The sequence below is a fragment of the Diorhabda carinulata genome, chromosome X (assembly GCF_026250575.1).
Source record: "Diorhabda carinulata isolate Delta chromosome X, icDioCari1.1, whole genome shotgun sequence".
NCBI classification, from domain to species: domain Eukaryota; kingdom Metazoa; phylum Arthropoda; class Insecta; order Coleoptera; family Chrysomelidae; genus Diorhabda; species Diorhabda carinulata.
This window is the reverse complement of record NC_079472.1, coordinates 49,249,225-49,277,159: the sequence shown is the minus strand read 5'-3', so window position 1 is coordinate 49,277,159 and position 27,935 is coordinate 49,249,225. Positions and strand designations below refer to the sequence as shown.

General features: G+C 30.1%; 2 protein-coding genes and 1 long non-coding RNA gene across 4 annotated transcripts in view; 2 read left to right on the top strand and 1 right to left on the bottom strand.

Moving 5' to 3' along the window:
• Window positions 1–131: 131 nt before the first annotated feature.
• Window positions 132–19,650, bottom strand: LOC130902491 (uncharacterized). Its single transcript, XM_057814680.1, has 4 exons — window positions 18,499–19,650; window positions 16,540–16,779; window positions 15,020–15,368; window positions 132–4,345 (listed from the first exon to the last, which is right to left on the bottom strand). The coding sequence occupies exons 1-4, from the start codon at window positions 19,208–19,210 to the stop codon at window positions 3,988–3,990; spliced, it is 1,659 nt and encodes a 552-aa protein (XP_057670663.1). The 5' UTR covers window positions 19,211–19,650; the 3' UTR covers window positions 132–3,987.
• LOC130902492 (uncharacterized) lies at window positions 5,492–10,936 on the top strand. Its single transcript, XM_057814681.1, has 2 exons — window positions 5,492–7,176; window positions 10,432–10,936. The coding sequence occupies exons 1-2, from the start codon at window positions 6,301–6,303 to the stop codon at window positions 10,783–10,785; spliced, it is 1,230 nt and encodes a 409-aa protein (XP_057670664.1). The 5' UTR covers window positions 5,492–6,300; the 3' UTR covers window positions 10,786–10,936.
• Window positions 11,042–27,935, top strand: part of LOC130902494 (uncharacterized) — a 32,504-nt gene continuing 15,610 nt past the window's right edge. Inside the window, exons 1-3 of one of the 2 annotated variants that reach the window (XR_009060402.1) lie at window positions 11,042–11,200; window positions 15,168–15,336; window positions 21,510–24,709. This is a non-coding gene — a long non-coding RNA (uncharacterized LOC130902494). Of the gene's footprint in view, window positions 11,201–15,167; window positions 15,337–21,509; window positions 24,710–27,935 lie in introns of those variants that run through there. The other variant, XR_009060403.1, reaches the window with a different exon arrangement.

Sequence of the window (27,935 nt, the reverse complement as noted above, 5' to 3'; positions counted from 1 at the left end):
CGAATTGGTCAACATCCAAATTTAAAGAAAATGTGTCGATGTGACAATGCCAAAGCTCTTCCAATAATTGTTTCTCAAATCTATGAAATGGACTAAAATATGTAAGATTCAAGTTAACAAAAAAGCAAGTATTAACTTTAGATATATATTTATAAAATGTTCACAATATTTAAAAAGATAATATACAAAAATATAAAACCTGCCACCAAAGAGGTACAAACCAAAACAGATCTAAATACATAGATAGCTGATCTTTATTTTATTATTTGCAACACATTTGTTAGCAAATTTTTGTTATTCACAAAATATATTGGGTGTTTACACTAGCCACCTCTTTTTTATAATACAAGAATAAATAAGGTACTACCAGTACCAAATGATGTAAGTAAAAATATATTTCAGTTGAAAAACATCCTCCACTGATTATTGAATTAAATAAAATAGACATATATTTCTACAGAAAATTGAATGCTAATTTATTTGGAATAAAATGATATAACAAATTAGCTATTATCTAATTAACTATAAAAAAACTATCATGATTTCTAAAAAGTGCAATAATAATAATACCTTGTCATTCTATAAGGTTTTTCACTTTCGACTAAAACTTTGTTAAAAGTAGAAATAAGATGTTTTGAACAAAATTTGTAAATCAAATATAATATAAAGTGGACAACATGTTACATACAACTTAATTCTAGATTTGTCTCCCTGGGTGTAAAATTCATGGGATAGGCAACTTATAGTAGAAAACAAAGTACGTGAAACGCAAATTTTATTATATAGATCTGAATTTTCATCTCATTTAATTAATCAAGTTAATCTAAAAAAAATCCAGTGAACTTGAATACATCAACTGAGAAAACAATCAATGAGGTTCCTAGAAACTTCTCAAGTTTAGATATTCCAGTGGCTTTTCTTATATTTAGTTAAGATACAAAAAAGTCTAGTGATTTTGATATATTGTGTAACAAGATTTGCTGATTTGCTTGGCCAAAACGAACTAATTGAAAGAAGTAACAAAATTACGTAACTTCATACGAAGTAGGCTGAAATTTAATATTTAAGCTGAATCTCTAGATAATGGATTAATTTTTTCTTAAAGTAGTGTTGCCTGAATAAGGAGTTGAGGCAGAAAGTAAATGTGATACGGCTATTGAAATCTTCAATGCCATGGAGGTAAGTTTTCATTCCAACTTCTATACTATGACCCTTTAAGAAAATTGTATTCAACTCACTCAAGCCCGACTTATAACAATACACTTCTTAAATTACGTTACTGGTATACGTTTAACTCCTTATATAGCATTTTATTTACGTTGTTATATGGTTTGGGAAAGATCGGGAGAGTTTGCACTGCAAATCTTTCATTAATGAAGAGATGGACTATGGAATATGTTGAAGGTCTACCATCATGGCAATTTTTTATATAAATAAAGTTATAGTGCTTCCAGTTATATTGGTTCCAAGTCTCACCGAAAATTCAAATGTACAGATTTAATTTGTTAGAAGAATCCATTAATTATACAAATAGTTGAAAAAATTCACATTTATAAATATTTATAAGATAATAAAATAAAGATCACTATAATAAAAAATCTAAATTATTTGAGCATATTTTTTTGGTGTTATTGTTAAAATAACTAGTATGTTTGACTGAATACATATTGATTAATAGTATATTAAACTACAAGGGCCGAAAGTTGAATTTTCGGTCCTATGCAGGACAGATTTCAACTTTAGTAGTGTATACTATTTTTCTTCATAGCCAGTCGAAAGTACGTATATTCGTTCCCAATAGCAGGGATGTATGAAGCTATGAAAAAAAAAATAAATACATTTTTCACCCTTGTCATAACCATATCAGTAAAAATAAATATCAAAGTAATTCAAATTACATATCATAACTTGTAAGCAGCAGATGTGGATAAATAAATATAATTAAAAATATAAAAGAATGTTTGATTATAGAGCTTGGCCGATATATTTTAAAACATATGTAAATTTTAGCATCCACAAAAAAATTTCTGTCGTGAAGAGATACAGATTTTTCTATATATTTTTATTTGTTCCAAATAAATTTGTTCCATATAAATATTCGCAATTTGTTATTTGATATGTATGGACTGTGGTGATATGAAAACATCCATTATCAAATAATTTGTGAAAATATATATTTCTTTGGTTATATACATAATTATATAAACATATTAGCTATCAGAAAATAAAATTGAAATTAGAAAATTACACTATTGAAAAAAATTCGAGCTATAAGTTCCTGTAAGAATTTAATTACACTTCTATCGATAAAACGGGACATGAAAAATTGATTTCACAAATAAATAATAAAAGTTTCTTAGCTTGAAACCAACCTCAGCACAGCTATTACACACTACTGTCTAGAAGTTTCGAAGCCCATCATCTGTTTTTAAACAAACAAGTCTTTACTTCATACCAGGAAAAATACTGAATTGATAAAATATTTTTTTAATATTTACTAAAAAATGATTAAATTAGACCAGTGAAAAAAATTAGTGTGTATTTATAAACGATCAAAAATGTGTGAGGACTTTTTCTTTCGTTACTTTTGTTATTGCTTCGAAACTTTTGGTTGATAGAGTATATATGGTTGGAATGATAAAATGAAAATCTCCTTGAATTAAGATTTTTATAAAATCATTAACAAAACTATTCATATTAGAATTGGTACTCCCAGTAACAAAAATAAAGTTTGATATAGAGATTTATGTTTTGTATAATAAAATGAGAATAACATCTAAAAAATATTAATTATTTTATCATCATCATTTTTGTAATGGATAAGAGACGTTAGATTGAAAAAGCTGCTAAATAATTATTTATAAGGAGTCTTGGAAACATATAAATAATGATTTTCGAACAGATTTGAGTAAACATTTGAATAAAGATTACTAATGGTACTTTCAGGAAAAATAAATCCAAAAAAACTTTAAACGACCAAAATTAGTTATGTATTCGATTACCAACAAGATTTTTAACTAAATGGATATTTTTAAAAGACAAGAGAATAATAAAAGAACGGAAATTACAACAATACAGCAGTCATTTGTATGTTATAAACTATAAGGTATCAAATCAATAATGAGGATAATTTTTTTATGATTTAAATGATAAAACAGTTCTACAGAAATAGAAGAATGATTAAATGAATTAATTATTGATATATTTGTTATTGTTTATTGATATGTCATAATAAAATGCAAATACATCTAACTATTGTCTCTACTTATCACCGGAATTTATAACAAATTCCAATCAGACCTATAATGCAATTATCTCATATTTTATAACAATAAAACCTTAAAATAAATTAGATACCCAAGGAACAAAGTAGCAATAATTCTAAATAGCTGTTTCATTATAGGGTATATACAGAGCATCTACTAATTTTTACAAATGAGATTTGTATTTTCGAACAGGGTTTCCTAATTTTTCAAAGGATGCATTCTTATACATATATATATATATAGCTTAGTAGACATTCTGTAATTTATAAGTACGATATTCAAATTAGGCACTATCACAACTATTTTTGAGAAAAAAATCGATAAAACAGAGTAATCTAATCAATCAAATTAACTATTTATAGCTCGAATAAATACAAAGTTACTATATTACACTTTACCTTTTTAATTATTCTGCGGCAAATATCCTCCAAAATTTGACGTGATACAATAATATTGTTATATTGATGTTAAGTTTAGAAGCAAATTTGTTTATAAATAATTTATTGAATTTTTTGGTATACTTTACCAATTCTAAGCTTTTGGATGGTAGTGAATATGCTCCAGAATGATTATCTTTGTATTTATTCTAAACAATGAGGGGTTGTTACATTTATTCAAAATTTCAATAAAAATTTATCAAGTAAACATGGGAAAATTTCAAAAACAAAGGACAACTCAAAAATAGGGTAAAGGTAATGTCCTAATGATTAAAACCTAAAACTTATTGCTGCTTACATCCATCCTTACTTTTCTTCTTCTGTTTTTTCTCTAGACTAGCAGTTCTTCTTTGCCCTTGGATGGGCATGTAAGGTGGAGCAGGACTATCGTCATCATGATCTGTCATATCAGGAGGAGGTAATACGCCGGGACTACTGCTTGAAGTACTGGTGGTTACTGTACTGGAGGCAGTATCGTAACTGGAAGACCCTCGTTGAGCTCTTCGAGGATACGTAGGGTCTATGGCCATGGCTATGTTAGTGTGTTGCTGTACAGGTGAATTGCTTGAAGGGCAACTACTCACATTATCACATGTTTCGGGATCTGGGTATCGAGGTTTGTTGATTCGAGATAATGGGGACCTAAATATTCGTACAAAAATAGTTTAGTTTAGTTTAATTTCTTCAATTACCTTTTGATATTTTAATGCATCTAAATGTTCTTGATTTTAGGTCTCTTCTGTTTCAAAATTAGTTTTTTTTGATAGTTTTTAAAAGAAAGATAAATTTTGACATTTCAACTAATTTTGAAACAGAAGAGACCTAAAATAAAGAACATTTAAATGCATTAATTGTGCATTAATATATATATATATATATATATATATATATATATATATATATATATATATATATATATATATATATAATTTATCAAGTATTTCCAGTATCTAAACTGCAAAGGCGAAAAACATGTATCTACAAAAATTTGACGTTTTGACCTACTTCGGCTGTTATCAAAATATATTAATTGATATTTCATTCGCTTCCAAGTTACATGTCGTTATTTAATTATGCTGTAGAGATATAATACGGAAGATTCTCATCTTAATAATATCGTTTCATTAGTCAGTGGGGTTGATGGCTAATAACTGTTATTCTTCATAGTCCTATGGTTTGGTTATTACGTGATGTTGACATATTTCCTCCTACTTCAACAGGTTCACATAACATTAATCCGCATGTTAATGATTAGTTTCTTCAGGTTATATTTTAGAGTTTTACTATGATTCCTTCTTCTTCTTCGTATTAGGCGTAGTCGCCTGTTTTATCTTCAACATCCTTGCTTCCTATCCTGCTTCAAGGTTGTCGGTCCACCTTTTTCCGGGTCGGCCGGTACTCCTTCGGCACATTGGGGATTTTTCGCGCGCTATTTAGACCACTCTGTTATCCATACGATTTATGTGTTCAATCTTTTCTTTCTTGATAGAACCCATTCGTTGACGTCATCTATTTTGCATAATCTTCTGATGTTCTCACTTCTTTCCCTGTCCAGTAGGGTTTTTCCGGCTATCCTGCGAAGCACTTTCATTTCTTCTGTTTTATCATTCTTTTGGTTTCCGTCGTTTCTGGCCGTGTCTCTGCGGTGTAGGTCACTATGATTCCGTTGGTTGTAATTATAATCAGTATCCCAGTTACTTTTGCTAGTTAGAGGATCACCTTGTACTTTTCAAATAGAACATGTAATTGGTAGGCTTTGTTATTTCAGCTTTTTCTATGATGTGCTGATACAAATGGTAGAAAACGATCTGATAGGCTTCCTTTTTGATCATATTAACGTAGGTGATGTATAGTTTCATGTTTTTTGAATATGTCAATGACGACGAAAATGTCCCAGTATAGCCTGTATGTTTCGTTCTTTTAAGGAATGTATTTGTAATAGAAAGTGGCATCTTTCGGAAAAGCACATGTTTGTGCATGCTATGGTGCACTATGTCTGCTGTAACTATTTTACTGCAACAAGCGGTGAGATTTTTGCGACACTTTTCTTCTAGATTTGGTTCCTTTGGAATGTTATTCTTCTTCTTTCCCTTGGATAGAAATAGGGGTCACTTTTCTAGTGCCTCTCTGATCCAGTCACCTTGTTTATTTCATGATAGGGATGTTCAGATTGTGCTTCCTCAGTTTCATTGGAGAGTATTCATCTATTTTGTTCACTAATTGCCTTTACTTGAGGTTTATTATTTGACAGTAGATTTAAGATGAAACACATGTATGATTAATTTCCCATAAGTGAAAGATGTAATATATTCCCAGCCATACCAGTTAGACATCCCAACAAAAATTTTTTAGTAGTTTATGGTCAAATTAATCGATTGTTCTAGGTGAATTGAACAGACCGCATTTTGAATAGATATTAATTTTGAAATATTATTATAAATAAATATTACATTGATTGTTCAAGATCAATATAGCTATCTGAAACGATTTTTATGGCATTTCCAAAGAGCTACATTTTATTGAACAAACATATCGCTCTTACATACGTAGTAACCAGTAAAATCAGTCCCTAATAAAATTTCTTGTCAGCAATTTATATGAAGTTTGAAAGACTTAATACGTCAACAGGAAATTACATTGTCAAATTTCAAGGTATTTGTCTAAAAGTTCGCCAAAAAATGGATGAAGCAACTAAACAGAAATGTGAACGAACAGTTCTGAGAAATAAATATGAACGAAACTCAAGAGATATGTACGAATGGTGGATACAACTATTCAATATGCTGGAATCCGATTTTGCTATACAAGAAGATGTGCGATATTCGACTTTAAAAGAAATTTTACCTGTAGATCTCTTCTATAGATTACTAGAAATAATATCAGTTAAGAAAGAACAATTTCAATTACCCGACGACAATGTCGATGAAGAAACAGAAGAAGTTATATTTCCTAAAAAGCACAGTACTGAGGAGAGTCTAATTGATTCGGAAGAAAGAAAAAAGTCTGCGACAATTTCGGAATTTCGCAAAAACTTGGGTATCATTCTTGAAAAAAAGAGTCCCTACATGGAATTCTTCAAACGTAAACCGAACAGAGCAGCAATATGGAAAGAACTACCTCCACTGAAATGGGAAGAAATGGATTTAGGTCAAATGGCCGAAGCTATAACCGAAGCCATAGCAACCGATTATGTGGAATGGTTAAAAACTATGGGAGGTAGTGAAGAAACGACGTTGAACGTACAAAGTATAAAAGAAATGTTCGAAATAGGATCCCAAACCAATACTTCTACAGCGGTGTTTGTAGAATTGAAAGAAATCGCATCAGTAAATCAAAAAACGGCGGATGCTTTAGGATTACCGCATAAATCTAGGATGAATGTTTTGCAAGAACAAATAGAGCAAGATAGGATAGCTTCTAGAAAGAAACAGCGATTATGTGCTTTTGGGAAACGACTACCAGTGTACATGCAAGTAATTAGTTTTTTTTATTAGTACGATGTTTAGAGATTTGTCAATAACATTTGCACAATGGGAAGGTGTGTGTTGTTCGTTAGATTAATTTCAAATGGGATAAGAGATATTTAATACAGGATTAGCTGTAGATAGTACTGATATATGAATATTTTTCTCATTACGGCTGGGTTTGGGTGATATTTCGGGGTATAGTTCAAGGTACCGAGAAGAAGTGCGGTTAAATTATTCCCGATTATAGCCCATTAACGAGCTCATCAAATTACAGGGAAATCGCAGAAAACATGTAATAACGACAGTGGGATGGTGTGAGATCAAGCTGATATTTCAGTTCGTGAACGGGAATTCCTCAAAATGCACATGAATGATCAATTTTGATCATTCAAAGAAGCATATGTATAAATTTTAAGTGGATTTACGAGTTTTTATTGAAAGTTGGACTTTAATCTTTTTAGTGCTAATACTTTCTTCAACAAAATACGTACAAAATAGAAAGCGAATGTGCTTTGGAATGAAAGAACGAGTGGACTTTGATGTTGATTAACGATGAAGTTGTTTTTTCACCAAATTACCGATAAGTTACAGATACAGTTTTTCTACGGTTTCCCCGCAACCTGACTAACTAGTTTATCAGTCAAATAGTCGATGTATAATATACGAGTAACAGCAGTCATGTTCTAAAATGGACATCATAATTGCGAAACCATTCCACCCTAAACATTTCAAAACTAAATCTCATATCAGGGCTATCCGATCACAAATAAACAATTTATCTTATAAATCCAGAAACCTCACTTCAGAATCTTTCTTTTAATAATCGATCCAGGTTAGATTAGGTTGGGTTAATACCGGGACCTCTCCCCAGATTGGTCGTGATTCCCCCAGTCCTGAGGCTCATTGTGTTACCTTTTAGTTAATTACTAGCTATCTTCTATCTTTTCCCTTTTATAACTTATTTTTAAGCATTTCCAGTCTAAAACCAAGTTCTGTTTTATTTCTAATTCTGCTATTTTTTCGATCTATTGTACCCTTAGCATTTGACATCGTTTCAACGTCAAGGTAGTAATATTTGTCCGTTATCACTCCCCATATCTAGAATCTTGTGCCAACAGTACAATATCCAGTGATCGCTCCAATGGTCTTCTGGATTGGGTGTTTCGTGAATCTCATTTTTTTGTATGTTCTCTTCATTTATCCTTGATCAAATCTCTTTCGATTATCACGCAATCACTTCCGTTTGACCACATATCCTGAGGTTTTACTCCTGTATCAATAGATGCTATTTAAAAATTCTATCAGTAGTAGCACTGTTACCGTCTTTTTGTCATTCTCTCCATTCGTTTCACCTTCAGCATGCCTATCTGCCTTGAAGTTTTCGTCCATTTCATAGTCTTCAGGTATTTAACCAAGGCATGCTCCGGTGTCACGAATCCAGGAGAGAGATTGATTTGAATGCTGTCTGACTATCTGAATAAATTATTGTGTTTATTGCCATTTGATTCACTGCTTTCTCTTATCAGTGTGGCAGCCTTCTTTACTGCGTAGATATTCGATCAAGATTTAGTTGAAAGTTGGCAATTTTTTTATATAATAATGTAATGTTCTTATTTATATAAACAGTTTTTTAACGCTGGCATGAATTTATACACATAGTGTATCATACTTGCAGAATTTATTTATACATTTATACATAACCTAACACTTATTACCACACACTTATCTCATTTATTTAATTCACCGTTTGGTTCAATTTTTACTATCCCAATGTGTTCACTATGACATCAAACTATTTACTGCATGCTACGGCTGTTAGGGCCTCATTCAAATAGTATTATCCCTTTCTAGAAATTTTGTTTACTGGAAATCTAGTTTCCGGCAAATAAATAAAAAGGCCTTCTTAAAAATTGTCGCTATAAAACAGTTACAACATAATGTAACCAGGTGACAAAAAATAGGCGAACAGATCAAACAAAAAAGTATCCGGTGCATCCGCCAAAGTTAAGCATAGATCAAAATTATAGAACAAGTTTATATCTGTGGGTGAGTTCGTAACAATAATGACAAAAACAATTTTATTCCACACTATATAATACTTTGTAAATCATTTAATTAATTATAGTAAACGTCATGGTATAAGGCTATATAGCGTATTTTTTATGAAAACTGACAATACCTACAGAACTACCAGTGGCAAATCACTTTTCACATTTCAGAGAGGGAATTTGAGAGATTTCAAAATCATTGACAAAATTTCTTATAGACTTTCTAATAAAACGCAGAGTACTAAGTATTTCGGATTATTACTCGCATATAAATGATATTATACAGTTGATATTATCATTATTATAATAAATGTTGAACAAAGTATTCAGTCGTAGATTCTAAGTATAATATTTACAAAAACACCTTTTTGGGTCACCATTAAATAACATATTTTCTACAATTATGATATGATGCATGTATTCAATTTTAAATTTTAAACTACCTGAAAATTTAGGTCCAAATCCGGGATCTTTAAGTCAAAGTTATCTTTTGTCACCTAATACTAAATAAATAGTAAACAGTATGTCCTAAGGATTCGTAGAACGATGTTCAAATCAAATGAAAACGAGTGAATTAACTAAGGTACCATATTTAACAGTACAAAATGTAGTGCAAAACCCCAACTTTGACATAAAGAAACGAATCGTTCGTAAAGACGGTTCTGCATTTTTTAAATTGTCGTGATATTTGGGGATCGGCATCTGGTTATGGTGGTGTATGATCCGGTGTTATGGGTCATTACTTTCGAAGCTTCTACGAAGATAATTGAGCTTTCGGACTAAACAATTTACACCAAAATAATGCTTGAAATTGGATTTTAATCAATAAGATGCCAAATTGCTTCAATACAGCTTCAATTACCATGATTAGCAGTTTTTTTATATAACTCAATAAGCGCAGGGAAAATTGTACCTACGAATTGTGTCATCTGAATTCAGTTTCGAAAAATTACTGGTACTCGTTCGAATGTAGAATAAATCTATAATAAACGCGAGTATAAAAGCAACCACGACTACAAAAGCTTGTTGTTTGAGTTGTCTAATCCAAGTAAAAATTATTAAAATATAATTATTTTAATGAAAATATAACAGGTGAAAAAACTGCGAACTAAATGATTATTATTATCGGCAAGTAGTTTATAAAGTGCCATATAATCTTATAGGACTACACCCGCATACCGCCAATCACTATAAAACTATATTGTATTTTTAGGTGAAGCCGCCTCCCAAGGATTTATATAAAAAATGGTTACAATGTGAGTACATTCCTCCTAAATTGGAAAGTATGGCAACAGTATGGCAAGGAATAACAAACCTACGATCAACTCGTGTATTTTGTGAATTTCTTTACAGACATCATCCCGCCATTAAACCGCCAAAATACCTAATCGAAAAAGGACTTATGGATCCAAAAAATTTTGGGAAACAGCTGGAGGGCACAGAGGAATCTGAATCAATTGAAGAATTTGAAGAAGATATGTCAAACAGAAGATCTACGGATGCTAGAAAGAGCTTGTTGAAAAAATCTGGAAGAGTCGATGCAAGAAAATCTTTAGTAAAAAAATAACATGCAAGATGGTGAATAACAGGATAATGTTATTTTTAAAATAAAAAAGTGTAGTAGATTGAATTGTATTGTATTGTCTTAGTACTTAGTTCTCTATATCTTGCTTCGACATTGGATGTGTGACTGTAATTTAAATATAAAATTATAAAAAGATGTTTATTTATTCCATATGAGTCGTAAAAGATTACTTATCATCAAATTAAAACTTACCAGTGAATTAATGTCAAGGTCAAAGGAAAATCCACCATTTACAGGGTTAGGCAAATTTGACAGAACACCGAATTTGTAGTATAAATATGAATTCTTTAGAAAATTGCTTCCATATTTTTGGCACATTTCATATACTATGTAATGGTGTTTGCAAAGTTTCTATCACATTTTTTGGGATATGACCTTATCGGATAATATTTCAAATGTATGTATAATTTTTTTGTTAAGTAGTTATGATATCTCTGAATTTATTGATGCCAGGTTCGGTGGGTCTCTGACTTACAGATTACGGTTTAACAACATCAAATTCAATGTCAGCGTAAAATACCTATTTATTTAATGCAAAATGAACAATAGATAATTTAACATCTATTTACAATAGTTGTTAACCTTCGACAGCTAGGCAGTATCCTCATCCGTCAACAAATGACCTTAGCGAATTTTGAATCAATTCAAACTTATATAGAGGGTGTCTCATAAGTAATGTTGGTTTTCATATGTGAAAATTCCTACACCTCAATTTAAACACATTTATATGAAGAGTACAATTGCTTTACGCAGTATGCTTTTATGTATGAATGAATGAGATAAATTTGAAATTCGTGTATTAGGCCCATTTTTACAAGTGGAGTTTAAACCCCAAATGTCGATTTTAACTACAGATAACGTTTTTTTTTCACGTTTTATATTGTTTTATTATCAATTATCAAGATTGTCGTTACGCCACGAAAAACAAAAAGTTATTCGTTCTATAACTAATCTTTAAATTGAAATCATGACCATTTCCGTTAGTCTCATCATTAAATTTCTTTGCCAACTCCTCCCAATATTTTTCCTTTTACTTCCAAGTTACCGTTATCACTTTTTTAGATTTGACTGTTTCATTGTATTTCTTCACAAAGTTAACTTAAAGCACTACTTCATGGGATATAACGATTTTTTTGTTCTTTGTTCATTTTTGTTTATACAACTTTCTTAAACATTTCGACGGAAAATTTTTTGATATATTTGTGATAACTGACAGAAAAATGTCTGCTTAACTTTGACCTATAAAATAAAGCAATCTTGTTTATTCTTGATTTAAACTAGAGTTTAAATCATAGTTTAACCTCCAGTTTTAACCTAGGTTGTAAAATTGACCCTTAATGAGCGTTAGTTTAATCGTTTTAATAGTGGAGATTTGACGCTAACAGATCTTTCGCGCTCAGATCTTTTACCTGTATGGGATATTGTGTTACAAGGAAAACAGAGCCAACCTTGACATTTAAAATCATTAGGTAAGTTCAAGAAAAGTTGACCAATAGGGGGAGATTCAACATCACTCTAGATGGTCGAGCTATCAATGCCGAGGTATGTAGAAGACAGCTGATGCGAATGTATGAGATTGAATCGAATAGCCAGGTTTAGTTAAACGAAAGCGGTTTTGCTTATAAGACAATGCTAAGTCACTTATCGCCAGATTTTATTTATTCACATCCTTGGCGAAATTCTTGAGTGGAAGATGAAGAAAATGCAGTGCGACATTTTTTTTGCATCTAATTTCAAAGAATGGTTTTACCAAGGTCTCAAATACCTTGCTGAAACCATAGTGAATATAGGAAACCGACATTATTAATGAGACACCACCTATATTTTATACTGTGACTCGAATTCGATTTTCTATTTGAGCTTCTATAGATATCGTGTTTGACTTTCTTCCATCCAATGTGGATTATATGACTCATACAGGCAATTTTGTTAATTCACAAATCCGTTGGGGTGAAATTTTACTTCATTGGAAAACACAATGTTTTGCATAAATATATTATTCACATCAATTCCATTCATAATTACTCCGCAAAACTGTAAGTCTACTTCATGATAATGAAACTAATTTGTTTAGTCTCCTTAAGGATATCTTAATATGAAATTTTTGGTATTTTTCTGTATACTTCATCACTTTTATATCTTCTTCTAATGCTGTTCTTTTTTTGTCTAAAGCCGAGAATATTCTTTACTTTTTAAGTTTTCTTAACTGTAGCTTGAGACATAATGACAAATCCGCCATAGCGGAATACACAGACCATCTTATTAAATTTGAAGAAATCAAGTTCTCTCATTGACCACATCTTATCTGATCCATAGCATCAAACATGGATTCTAATAGTGTAAAACGCTAAAATCCGCCATTCCACAAAGACTCGACCACGATCGTCATGACCACCTGAACCACCCATAAATACGAGTTTAGACAACGTTATGATCCATAGTTGGTGTTGCAGTTTTCTGCGGTTTCCCTGTAACCTGGTGAACCGGTTCTCCACCCAGATGGCTGACGACGGGGAGTAATGCAAAGCAAAAAAATAAAACAAATATAATTACGCCTGGACAGAAATGTTTTATTTTTAGGATGAAGCTTTCCTCTTTTTTCTTTACTTACAGTACAATCACAATCAAATAACCACAACACCAGCCCTGCAGCAGAGGAGCAAAAGGCCAATTCCAATGAACCCCCCTCACCATAAAAAAATTTCTTCATCCCACCCAAAATATACCCAACGAATCTCTCTCCCAGTGAACTGATTCGCCGGTCAAATGGCTGTCGATAAGGATAATACAGCGGCCGCTATACCCGTAATCTGAGAATGTTTGTTTGTCAGACCTATGTTTTTTCTTTTTTTTTGCTCTTTCATTCTATTGCAGTGCACTACCATCCTAAATCCATCCCAATTTTAGTCCTATAGAGAAATCTTTCCTATATCAGGGCTAAACCTAATAAATTCTCCCTCCACATAAATAATGTCCGCTTTTAATTCACAAACAAAGCAACGAACCTCTTTCTGCTTCTTTCTCTCACGTCAGGATCCAGTAGTCGAACTGATCATCTCCCAAAACGTAAAGAGAAAGACACAACCGACGACGGGCAAACAGCCCAAAAGCCTTACACATATGTGAGACATTCTGTCAGTATATGTATCAATAAACAAATAGGAGCCTTCTTGTAACTATCACTTTCTATTACCAAAACCAACACTCGTCAATAAAATACTTCAAATATCTTGTAAAATTAAATGAGATAAAACAACTAAAACCAAATTTTGCTGGGGAATGTATAGTAATCTTCTTTTCAATATAATATAACACCCAATAAAGATATGTTATCTGTTTTATTATTTGTTTGCAAAAGACTGTATTAATATAACTATTGCGTATTTTAAATATTTCAGTACATTTTTTACTTTCAAAGTGTCAATAAATCATACTTTTCTTTAATACAAAGATAACATGCAACAAAATAAGCTAAGAGTAAGGCTGTTCTATCTATAGGTATTTTGATTCAGCTATTGGAACACATTATACACAATATTTTATATTGCCCAGGCTGCCAAGCAGCACATGTGAAATTTTCATAATGACTATCAATTTTAATAATAATATAGACAATACCAAATGTTTACAATTAAAAAAAAAACATTCCTCGTGCAAAAGTCAAGTGAATACTTTGTGTATTAGAAAACAGTCATAGAAAAAGTATTGTATGCAACTCACCCAAAATAGCTTTTGTATGACTTATAAAATATTTTCCATTTCATACTTGTTGCATTGTATATTATTTTGATATAATTTGATTATTGATGTCTCAATAACAATGCTGTTTCATTTTACAGATGTATTTCTTACCCAATAATTTTCATGTTCTTAAAAAGTACATAAAAATTTATTCACAGATAATTATGAAATATTTTAAGTAATAAAAAATCAATTTGTATTTTAAATAATACTGCAGAAATGATCAAATTTTTAAATCATCAGTTCCAATTTACAGATTGGCTTAAAAAGAGAGAAATTAATGCCAAAGATATTTCAACATATTTATGTAGATACTGCCAGATAATTTTCCATGCTAATGAAACTTTCACCAAAGGAAAGGAAAACAATACGATTCAATAAAGTGGTCAATTCTCATGTTTCATAGACAAAAGTAGAATAAATGTTTCAACTACTATCGAAAATATATCTCATAATTTTTGCACTAAAAACTTACCTTAAATCTAAATGGGTAGGTCTGGTGGCTGGTGGCAAGCCTAAACCTTTATCTAAAGACGAAGTAGCACCAACATTATTAACTTCTTTGAATTCAGTCCTATAATCAAACTTATTTGGACTAAAATTCGATTTACAATTATTTACAGCTGTACTTCCACTAGGCAATACGTCAGCAGGAAGACTGTAACTAACATCTTCGTCAGGATTTGGTATGGCATATAAATCTGGATGAGCAGCAATTGTTCTAGGTACAGACATGTTTTGATGAGGCACAATGTCGGCAGGAAAAGCGTATGAATCATCTGGCAGAATTTGGTGAGTATCTCGATCTTGTAGTGAACGCAAATCTGCAAGAAACATGTTTTTTAAATTTTAACCAGTGACATGAGAACATGAGACAATAGCCAACTTCTTCTAATCAGGTGTTTCTGCAGCTGAGTGCATTCGAGCTTTTAACAAATCTATCTACTTTGTAAATGTGGAAGCTTCATTAATCTATGATGATGAAGTTTAAACCTGAATATTTACATTACTTGCAAGCTTTTGGGTACATATATTAATGTGATGATATTAGTGGGAAGCAAAAGGTAGAGTTACATAGTTTTCTGTTCACAACAATGTTGTCAATAATACAAAGTAAATATAATAATCGAACAGCAGTAATCCTGAGAATTTTGGATTTATAAGAAAAAATTCATCAAAGGTTTTTAGAAAATTAAACCTATAAACATATACTTAGAATCGATAGATTTTATATGTGTAAGTTACAATAAATAAAACATTTTGTTATTGTATCTTTTTTTTTAATACACCGATTAAGCTAAGGAAATAATATTTTGTCGAGAATAGACTAGTTGACTAAATTTGAAAACTTGGTTAATTATATTCTTTAAGATCTATATTATCCCCAAAAAATTATACTTTCTGATTGGTGTTCGCATTCACGCCTATTTATATTGAATTTATTTTATAAAAATATTGATAATCATTAATTTTTATGAGTAATAGACTGTGTTTTTCTTTTCTATGTTCCTTCATTTATATTTAGAAACTATAAACCAAGAAATTCGTTATTAGTGCACACAAGTACCTATTGTACTGCGTAAACTAAATATTTAATTTAAAGTCAAAGTATTAAACTAACGAGATTTATTTAAAAAAATCACAACCAATGATTAGAAATCATAGAAAATATACACATTACATATTATTTCTTTCTGATAAACAAAAATATCCAAGAAACTAGTACTTATTAATAGTTAAGTAGTAATATAAGACAACAAAATATTTCAATAATAGTAACAAAGAAAATAATTCATAAAATTCAACTATTTTATAATAAACAGTTTACTTTTAATATTAACCAATTTGGTATAAATATAAATTAAATCACTATTTCCTATTGGTTTATTGCAAAAGAATTCCTCCTATTGCATTTTATTTTTTCTCAATAAACTTATACTGTTTGTGAATTTAGCTACACTGTGGCATAGCATAGAAAGTGGAAAGATAGATTACCTTCTTGTTCAACCTGTTGCTTTCTAGCTAAAGCTTTTTGCTTTGCTCTTTCTCTGGCACGTTTTGCTTTAGCTCTTTCCCTCTCTTGTAACAATTTGGCCAACTCTTTATCTTGAGCTTCTATGGCAAGCAGTCTATCTCTATCTTCAAGAGCACTTTCTTGGTCTTGTAGTTTTCTAGCGAGTTCTGCATCTCTTTGTTCTTGTATTTGGCGCTCAACAACTTCATCTAATGGTATACCTAAATACATAATACGATATTCTAATAGATATTTATCAAAAATTTATATGATATAGATTACTTAATATCTTCAACCACATGTAATTCTCGACATAATTATGTATGTACCGAAAGAAATAAATGAACTGAATCACACACAGAGTATTAAATCAAAAATTGAAGTAAAACAGAGGTGTGTCTTTGAAATATTTTATATAGTAATAGATGTTATAAAAAATACAGAGAAAAGAATAAAAATAGGACCTCGGTACAAGAATTTTATTTGCAGACAGTAAAAGAATGAGGGGGGCATTATATCAAAAAAATGGAAATACTTTCTTAAAGCAATATATAAAAAGTAAGATAATTAAATGGTTACATTATAATCAAAGAATAATAATAGCGAAATATATTAGTGTAACAAAATATACAGGGTATTTCAAAAAAGGTGATCCCGTCTCTGGGATAGATAGAAAACTGAAAAATATTTGGAGTTTGCTCATTAAAAAATTTTCGCGCAATAGATATTCAAGATAAAGGGCGGCGAAGAAAAAAAAATTGTGCACATATTGAACATAAATTTTTTAATTAGATTTATTAAGCAAAATTTCAAGTGAACTTACATAATTCAATTTTACAAGATGAAAATTTAAAAAATGCTAATAATGTAAAATACAATTCAAATAGAGTAGGTGTTCAACTAGGTCATTAAAGTGTCGTTGAATTCTGTCTTTCAATTCTTGAGGTAAATTTTCCTGCCAATACATATTCGTATAAAATTTCAATGCAATATTGCCAGTAGTTGCGGCAAAATCGTAAAAAATGTGTATGGCGTTACGAAAATTTTTAACTAAGCAAACCCCAAATAGTTTTCAATTTTCTATCTATCTTAGAGACGTGATCACCTTTTTTGAAAAACCCTGTATTTATGAAAGTAAAGTGAAGGATAATAAACATTTTAATAGTATGAAGAATACTATGTATTATCTATTGAATCACTATTTATCAATCATACACCTCAAATTACACAGGAAGACTATATGAATATTGTAATATATAATTACTAAATCTAACCTATGAGAGAAAAATGGATCAATCTAAGAAAAGTTGATGAAAAAAAACTTGACATCTTCAATCAAAAATGACATGAATATTATAGGCTAAAAAAATTGGGGGATTGACAATATATGGACGCTGAAATTAGTAAAATCTTAAATGAAGAGACATGATTTATAAAATCACGGCAAAGATGATGGCTAAGACACATAAAAGGAATGAAAAATGATATTTAATTTAACTTTAATATATTTTAATATATTTTACGAGCTTTCGAATACTTATGTATTCATCTGGGAAATAATTAATCAAGATTTTAGGTGGTTTTGGATAATATTAATACTTATATACATATATATATATATATATATATATATATATATATATATATATATATATATATAATAAATTTAATTTACTGTGCTTTAACTCTAATTTCGCAAGTACTGAAAAATGGAAATACAATTATTTCCTCTATCTAGATATATTGTAAATAGAGCAGCTAATATAAAAACAAATTATTATTTTTTTCATTAAGTAAATACATCTATAGTATATTTATAGTATCTGTTAAATCAATCACCGTCATTCAAAAAATTAGCTATATTACAAGACATTTTCGATAACTTAAATTTTTATTAAATTAAATATTTCAATTTAATAAAGTAAGAATTTTTTATTTACCTATGTCTGATAATTCCAATGCATTCATTCGATATGATAAATTCTGACTTGACAAGTAGGGTTCATTATATAACTCTGAACTGTTTATTTCATCAACTTGATTGTTATGCTGAGTCTTGTACTGATCTGGATTATTATGTGGCAAAGGCATTGGTAAAGCTTGTCTTCTAGGTAAATTTGCTTGGTAATTTAAGGTGTCAGGACGATGTGGTGAAGATTGAATATCATACTTAGGAGGTAAACTTGGTACTTGGCTGGGTATTTTTTGAGGAAAAAGAGCAAGATTTGGAGATGGTATCTGGTGGTGCTTTTCAACTCGTTTTCGTTCTTTTTCTATCAACTGTTTTGCAATTTCTTGATCATGGAGTTCCAAGGCTTTACGTTTAAGCCACTCTTCCCTTTCCATTTTATCCGCCAACTCTTTAGCGACTTTCGTATCGAATTCTTCTTGTTCTGATAACATTTTTTGGTAGATAGCGGCAGCTTGTTCGGCAAGTCTTTGTTCTCTAATTTGTTCATCTTTAGCTTTTGGAAAATCTTCGCGTACTAACGCATTTCTATATTTATTACCTGATAAATGCTCATCAAATTCTTGATTTTGTAAACGATAGGCTAAAGCACTGTCTTCTCTTACCATCCATTCTTGACATACTTCGTTTACTCTTCCAGATTTTGGAAAAGTTTCTGGTTCAGGCACTTTCGTATTGGACATATTTATAAATCAGTACACAAGACATTCGTTTCAAAAGAAGGTCACCGGTAATAAAAACAATTACAGGTAATTAAATTATAGTCGTTATTCTTCGTTGCTACTGAAATTCCATTTTAGAAAAGAACAAAATATGTATGTACATTCCAAGTGTGAGCGAGAGAATTTCCTGTATGTAAATAAAAATGACAAATTCATGACACATCAATTCTTCTGATTGTTATATTTCAACGGCCTTGTATACAAGAGACTTTAAGAACTGGTTGTATTTACCCAATATAACACTTCCACAGACTGATGTAAATAAGTTTAAACCGAAATTCACCAGAATATGTAACTTAGGCACGTTTGTCTTATTGTTAATTTCTGGGCCTGTGTGTTGAACTCGACTTAAACGTCCTTTCAAGTTCACTACCAGTTTACCGTTATAGTTGTTGACGTATAAGTCAAAATTCCAATGAATCAATAAAAATTTTGTTGAATTGTTTTGATTACACTGTTAAAGCGTCGCAACTAGAATTGTAAAACTTCATCAGTTTAAATTGGACGTTCAAAGAAGTTTTATTTTCCATGGAAAGTGTTTGTAATTTAAATTATAAAAATTATGAAAAACTTGGTGATATTATTTTTGGAAACATGTTTAAAGGACAGGAAATAAAAATTTTTTGTATATTATAACTTGAAAAAATCTATTTTAATATTGTTTGTATTTACATGAAAACACCTGCTTAAAATTATTACCAAGCACAAATATAAATATTCTGTTTATGTTATTGCTATTTTATGTGATTATAATAATTAAAAAATAGGAAATCCGTATGGGATAATTAGACGATTTTAATTTATTGTTGAAACAATTAATTGAAATTCAATGTTAAGAAACAAAAAATTGGGAAATAAAAATTGATAAACTAATAAATAACTATAGTATTTAAAGATCTTCATAAATAAAAGTGTATTTTCCATAAATTTTTTTACTTTTAGTTTCACTTTTCCATTATTACATTTTGTAATGTTAATACATCTATGGTAACGTGTATCAAAATTGTTTTATAAATTTTATGTGCAGTCAATTTTCAATATTTTTGCCTCATCTGGAATCTAAATAGACATCAGGCAGTCATCATTCTTTTGAACCTAAAATTTGATTACACGTTAGTATGTTGGAGGAACTTGATAATATACATACACAGTTGCAAATAACATTTTTCACCTCCCTATATTATGAACAACACATGTTAACACTGTTTTCAAGGATATAAAAACCAAAATAATTAAGGAAAAGTTTGGGATACTTTAAAATTTCTGTTTTCCTCTATGAAAAGGTAGACTTCAAGCAATATTTACTAATTCTTCTGTATGCATTTGACTATTATGTTGCTTACATCAATTATAGTATGAATAATTATTATTAAAAATTTGATTTGATATATTGTGACATAATATGACTATTGTGTAAAAATTTTAACAATAGTGTAGACTAAACAAGAAGCAGCAACAAAATTATATTTTTAGCACAATGAAGCACCATCATACGCTCATCAATACATAAGACAGTGCAGAAAATTCCAAATTATAGCCACAGGCTTTGTAAGTACAAAAAACTAATATAGAGTACAAGAAAAACCATCACAATAAAGGACAGCAAACTTTGACATCAACGAAACAAGTAGGGCACTCTGTGACGTCGACAACATAACCTCGAAATGCTTAACTTCATTTATTTAGTGCATTCCTCGTCATTTGAAAAAACTTTAGTATTAAGAGAAAGTTAGAATAATTTTTTGTCTTGGAAACACTTTGTTTTGAGAGATTCATGGAAAGTAGTTCATCTATACATTAATTCAAATTATTCGTAATTTTTTTTGTATTAAGGAATTAATAAGTATGTAATTCTTTTGCACATTATTCAGATTTCAAGAACACAATGAAAAATGGTTTAAAATAAAAAAAAATGTAAAACATTCAGAGAGAAAATTGCTCAGAAATATATCTCCACAGAAGTTAACTGTAAGATTTATAGTTTATTTTCCATTAATAATTACCTGTGGGTTCGTACCTGTTTACGAGGAAACAAATGTTTTGAATTTTTTCCTTTAGCTCTTGCTTTTTTCAAATATTGTCCCTATAAATTTTAGTTTCTTATCTTTGTTTATACTTTATATACATAGGTTTGTCTTTAATCACCATGAATTTTTAAAACAAGAAAGCCATTAAAGAAATAAAATTATATTAATATAAATAATAAAAATAGTATTAAAAGCAATATTATCAAAAATCGCGACATTTTCAATTTTTTCAGCAAAAACCAAGTTTCAAAGATTATGACTGGGCTTATGAACAATGGATTCACGATGTTGGACTGCTACTCCTAAGAAAAAGGAGTTCTGAATGCACAAAAAATTCATTGTAAATTGAATGGTACCTATATGGAAAAGGGGGTTTTGGTTTGCCGAAAAATCCCGGAACCTTTTTATATAGTTGTTTCAATCAAAAAAGTGACTTGAGTAAAAGTTGCTGGAAATAGGATTTCAATTAAAAAAAAAGTGTCTTCTGTGCCACCCTGAACATCAAAATTAAAATTTGAATACAGAAATCAATTCCTCGTTAAAAAATAATGGGGGCTTACATTTTTGTTTTTGCACGTTCAACAATCTGGCCTTAAAACTACAATGTACAATAATTTGATGTTTACCCCAGTGTGCAGCGTCGAACGTCAACATGAAATTACTCCTTGATGGTGTTGTTATCACAATTTTCAGGAACAGGTTATGAATAAAAACACATATTTAAATTGTATTATATTTTCGAATATATTTTACACTTATTATACTGAAATGTATACATGGCGATTGTCTTCAACTTCTAAATATTAGGGGTACGTATTTGTAATGTACTTAAAAAAACAAATCATATCCGAATATTTTGTCGCACAATAGCATCACCAATTCAATATCACAACGTTATTAATTAAAAAGACTAAAATAAGCACATTGGGTTTTATTTATATAAGTTAACAAAAGTATTATTTTTTAACTGAATCATTTGAATGTAGTCAAAATCATTATGTGGAATACTAACAGTTTCCATATCTGTTTAATCTATTTTTTTAGCCATTTTTCTATCCAATGAGGTGTTGGTGCTATTTTTATTTCTATGATTAGCATGATTTGCGTAATCTACACCACTATAAATACCCTAGGGCTTCTTCATATATAATGAAATTTTTACTAAAATTTTTTGAAGGTTAGTAACACAAACAAACAAAGCAACCACCTGATCGTATTTACCCGTTGTGTCTAACACAGAGTTAGCAATATAGATATAGAGAGCGTCATGTAAGAGAATTTAACTATTGTAAAAGGAAGAAAAAGTATCGCTTTACCACTCTTTATCTTGCTCTAGGCGCTTTTTAAATCAAAGCTTGTTATTGTTCCTCTCTACAGTTACCACCAATCGAAACTTCGAAGTCATCTGGATCTATTTAGAATAGAGTAGAAAGAGATATATCTCGTATACCGTTCTTTATCTATATCAACAATTCGTGCCATTTTAAACTCGCTGCCATAGCTCGCTCTCTTTATTTTTTATATTAACTCTATGGTTTTTAAAAAACTGAGAGGAATTATTTGAATTTCAGTTGGCAAACCTTTACATTACTGATTGGTTAGATCTATGGACGGCAGAGGAAGACGAACAATCTGTATATATTAACAATGTCCGTCAAAATGCGTTAAATGAAAGTGACGTCACATTAGCATCTGGGTAAATTTTAAAGGTAGCGCCAAATGCTATTTACCCTGAAGACAATTCTTCACACTTTCGTACAGCGCCTTTTTTCAGCTTAAAGAGAGAATGCTACTTCTTTCTACCCTCTATAGTTGAATCAAAGACAGTTTCACTTATTTTTGACATATGATTGCAAATAAAAAGAGTCTGTTTTATTTCTTGTGTGCTTGTGATTTCTTGTTATAGTTTTATTAAAATATTTGAACCGTTTTTAGCACTAATTTAAACATCGACTCGGATTCTACTCATAGTACTGAATGTAATTTGCACTCAAAATTAAATTTTATTAATACTAGTATTTTATGTCTTTGCGCCCAATTCAGTTACTTTTTTAGCGATTTCTAATGGGGTTTCTAAAAATGCTCCTCTTAGTTATGGGTGATAGAAAGAAGGAAGAGTCTATTATGGGAGAAAAGTTGAAACAGTGTCAAGTTGTATACGATATATGATAGTTCCAAAACCTTCCAGAATGGCGCTGGTGTAGACGAAGGGCATGGTATAAATTCAGCCATTGTAGATAAATTGATGTACGAAGAGGCAAAAAATTTAATATTATTTTTAGTCATTAGTTGATTCTTAAAAATTTCAACGACATGCTGTATACAGAATAATGTAGTAAATATAACCTAAATGAAATTTACCTTGATGCTAATGTGGCGTCGCCACGCTTATTTAACGCATTTCAACGAACACTTTTCATATACACAGGTTGTACTCTTTCTCTGTACTCTCTATACTTCTAGTAAAAACACTAATAATTTTCCAACCTTTTTGATAGCCTTCATACTTGTATTGTTCATCCACAGATATATCCATTAACAAAGTACCAAATTACCTATCGGTAGTGGTATCGTAGGTAGTGGTTTCGTAGGTAGGGTCATGATGTAAAGACTACAAGGTGTGCTATAGCGCACCAGCTGGGAAGCAGCCAATGAGAATTCGCTCCCAAAACGACGCGCCAATTTGAAACATTTGAATTGAATACATGATGTAAAGACTACAAGGAGTGCTATTGCGCACCAGCTGGGAAGCAGCAAATGAAAATTCGCTCCCAAAAAGATGCTCAGAACGAGTCGAAAATGAGCCCTCGGGAAGACACACCTTGTAGTCTTTACATCATGGGTAGGGTTTAGGTTAATAGAAAATCGAATTTGAAACTAATATTAAATTAGAATATTAGTAGAATTGGCATTTCTCATTTCAATATTCAAATGATTTTCACAGGTATAAGATATAACTCCTAATTTAAAATAGACAATATTTTTGTAGTGAACATAAAATCTCATTATTTTATTAATGTACAATACTAGTTTTTAGAATCAATGTATAATATACAAAATAATAGCTTTTAACAATTTGTATCTATTTTTCATTTTAAGGCAATAAACCTATTATATAACAAAATCGTTAACAGGAAATATATTTTTATATATTATCACAGTAATACATAATAAAGAATTTATTCATGTATATAAGTATCTTATGTTATAACAGTGTCACAACAATAGAATATAATGTAAATGTATAACAGACACAATTAAAAAATATTAAATATTTGCTGGTAGATTTTTTTCTAGTATTTTGATCTTCTTTTGGGGTAACCTATTTTCATATTTTTATAAGTGTGATAAATTGTAGAATAAATTGTTTTGTAGTGTAGTATTCGTAAAACTTTTTCTCAGTTGAAGACCGAACATTACAAAAAGAAAACTTCAAACGACATATAAATTGGGACATAGAGATCGTGCCACTTTTTGATAGAGAAACGAGTTATTATTCAAAATATTTGGGGGATTATTTTGACAAGCATCTACAGATTTAGTTTATAGTGTGATAACAGAAATTTTAGTCAAAATGTTTTTTATCTGGAAACAGCAATCATACGGTTTTTTAAAATTGTATAATGCTTGTTCCTATAATATGCAGTTTTACCAAATTATATGAGGTATATAATGAGATATCACCATTCTTATATCGAAATAGCAACGAAATCAACACTATTTTCATAATTACCAAATAAATAATTATTTTGCGTAGTAAGTTAACAATAATGTCTAGTTCTCGACGAATTCGAACGAAAATCACTTATGAACATCTGAATACAGGGTAAGGTGAAAAGTGAAATCATGATTCTCTCCTTAATTCAAATGGTTTCACCTATTTTATTTTCAATTGGATTTGGTGTATAATTTTATCTTTGTGAGCTCAAATCTAAATTGTTGGATTTCCGCTATATTTTTAATTTTCTTCAAATTTTATAAATATTTTCAATTTGTACTACTAACTAAATATAATGTTAGTAAATAATATGACAACTGGATCTTTCTTTCATTTGTATTGTTTTGAATTGTAGGAACCTATGATAAAATGATATGAAAAATATTTCTATTACACGTTATAATGATCAAGCAAAACTGCAGGTAGGCTGTAGATAAATGATCATAACAATAATCATTTAAATGATTTCCGTGTTGAAAAACTGTGTTTTTCAACACAATTTTTCCATGGATAAGCAAACCGGTATATGTCGGGTATTGGAAGAAAGAATGAGAAATTATAAATCAAAAGTGGTACCTTGGATGGATACATTCAAATATATGAGCATTTAAAATATGAATGGATCACTTTGTTAGTATTGAATCAGTGAATAGCAAAACACAAAGAATGAAATTTGTACTAACGAGGAATATGTAGGACGAGCCGTTGCCAAGAATCCCTATAAATATAAAATCCTGATAATTTCACCAAGAGACAAACAATTATTCTCCTCGTAGGCTAGTTGTTTGTGAATGGGATTAATAATTTATTTTATGATGTGCACATTGGCTTTTTTAGATAAGGCTACTTTTAACACGCTTAAGAATAATTTGCCATTATCACAACCACATGAATAATTGATTTCTTCATTTGGGAAACTGCGTATCAAGAATCTGCAACATCGGCTAATGAAAAATAGAGTTAATATTGATATTAAAAAGAGCGGCATGTAAGTGGGATTTTATAATTGTAAAAGACAGAAAGAGCATTCGTTTACCACTCTCTATCTCTTTCTATGCACTTTTAAAATCTGTCTTTAATATGAACTCTACTAAATGAAATTTAAAATAGTATGAGATTAATATTATCGACATACATACATTGAGAAATCTAGTAAATTCATTTGAATATCGAATACGGATATTGTATAGGTACATGTTTTATGTATAGGTTGTTAGGTTAAAATTATTTTTATTTAATATTCGTCAACTTGCAACGCAAAATAGATAATCATTTATTTATTTATTATTCATATACTAATGGTTTATTTTATAGCGATTTTGCTATAAAAATGAACATCTTTCTAAATACTTTACACAATGTCGTTAAGTGCCTTGGATCTCTATAATTTTTATTGCTGAATATTTTTTACTATCCTTACATATTTTTTCTTTATTAAAATAATCATTGCTAAGTTTCCTTCAGATTAATTCGACCTAGTTACTCTGTACTTAGGTCTCTTCTGTTTCAAAATTTTGATAAAGAGTTAAAATTAGCCGAAACGTCAATTTTCATCTATCTTTTAAAAATTATTAAAAAAAACTAATTTTGAAACAGAATTTTCATTACCTCTCCCTGACTCATGTAAATGTGTTGCGGATATTCGCATATTCTCCAGATAAGAAGCATAGAGTTGATTATAATTTTTGTTAACTTTTTCGAATAAATTTTATAACGGCTGACCGTAGTTATACTAAAATATCACCTTCTATACGGGGTATAGCTATAAAATTAGAGACTGACGGTGTTACAAAAAGTTCGTATGAACTTATACAGATGAAAATATGAAAAATTTAATATGCAAAATTGTTTGTCGAATTGATACTCAAGTCTCATCAATTGACTAGCGGTTTCTAGGTTTATTAGCTGGAATTTGCGACGATTTCTATCTAAAGTTTGCCTAAATTAAAAGGAACAAAATTTGAAAAGTCCTAAAGGAGCTGATGAAGGAAGACATATCATCAGTTATTGCATAGCTACACCTCGTATCGAGCAAAGTGCCCTTCCCATAGCCAATCGCCTCATTAAAGAATATCGTTTGAAAATCAGTTAACAACCTTAGAGTGTCAGTTATACATAATAATAATATATATTTTGTGGTCCTCTAATATATCTTAAGTACATTTTATATTTAAAATAGTATTACTTTTTTGAATACCAAGTTTTTTATATACATTTATTAATCGTTTTGACTCAATAAATTAGTTAAGTGTACATACAATGCTTTCTGGGAATTCATATAGATATGGATTTGCAGTTATTAAAAAAAGATACTGAGATAATATGAATGTATATCGATCACGTCAGTATCAGTCAAATAACAGCACGAATAAAATGTTTATTGAGCAACTGGAGCTAGTAGAAGAATGTGAATGTTTCTTGACACTGACCGGTTCATAAAATCAAAATTTGGATAGTCAAGGTCATCAATAATGGCAGTTTGTTCGCAAAGATCCACATCTTCAAATCGGTAGATAAATCATAATTACATCTAATTTTGCACAAAGATCGATAAGTAAGTATCATGCAAGATGGAAGTTACCTGAGGTGAGCAGTGTGCTTATATCAAAATAGCCATTCTCCGAGAAAGAAACGCGTTAAAACTTTATAGTGACTTAGTGGAATTTGTTGGGAATAAAGCCATCAACATGGGTAACTTCCATTTGCACAACACTCATCATCAACTGACCGACACATTACGTTTGTGATCTTTTCACATATCTACAAGAATAACAAGAATGGAAATGGTTGCTACAACTTATTTCCTGACCCTCATAATTAAGTTTATTACACGACATTATTGTTTTTTATGATCGATTTCATTTAAAGGCCTGTGATACCTAAGTCTACCTCTTCACTAACATTTAAACTGATCAATCAGAGACCGAAGATCAAGCGAATT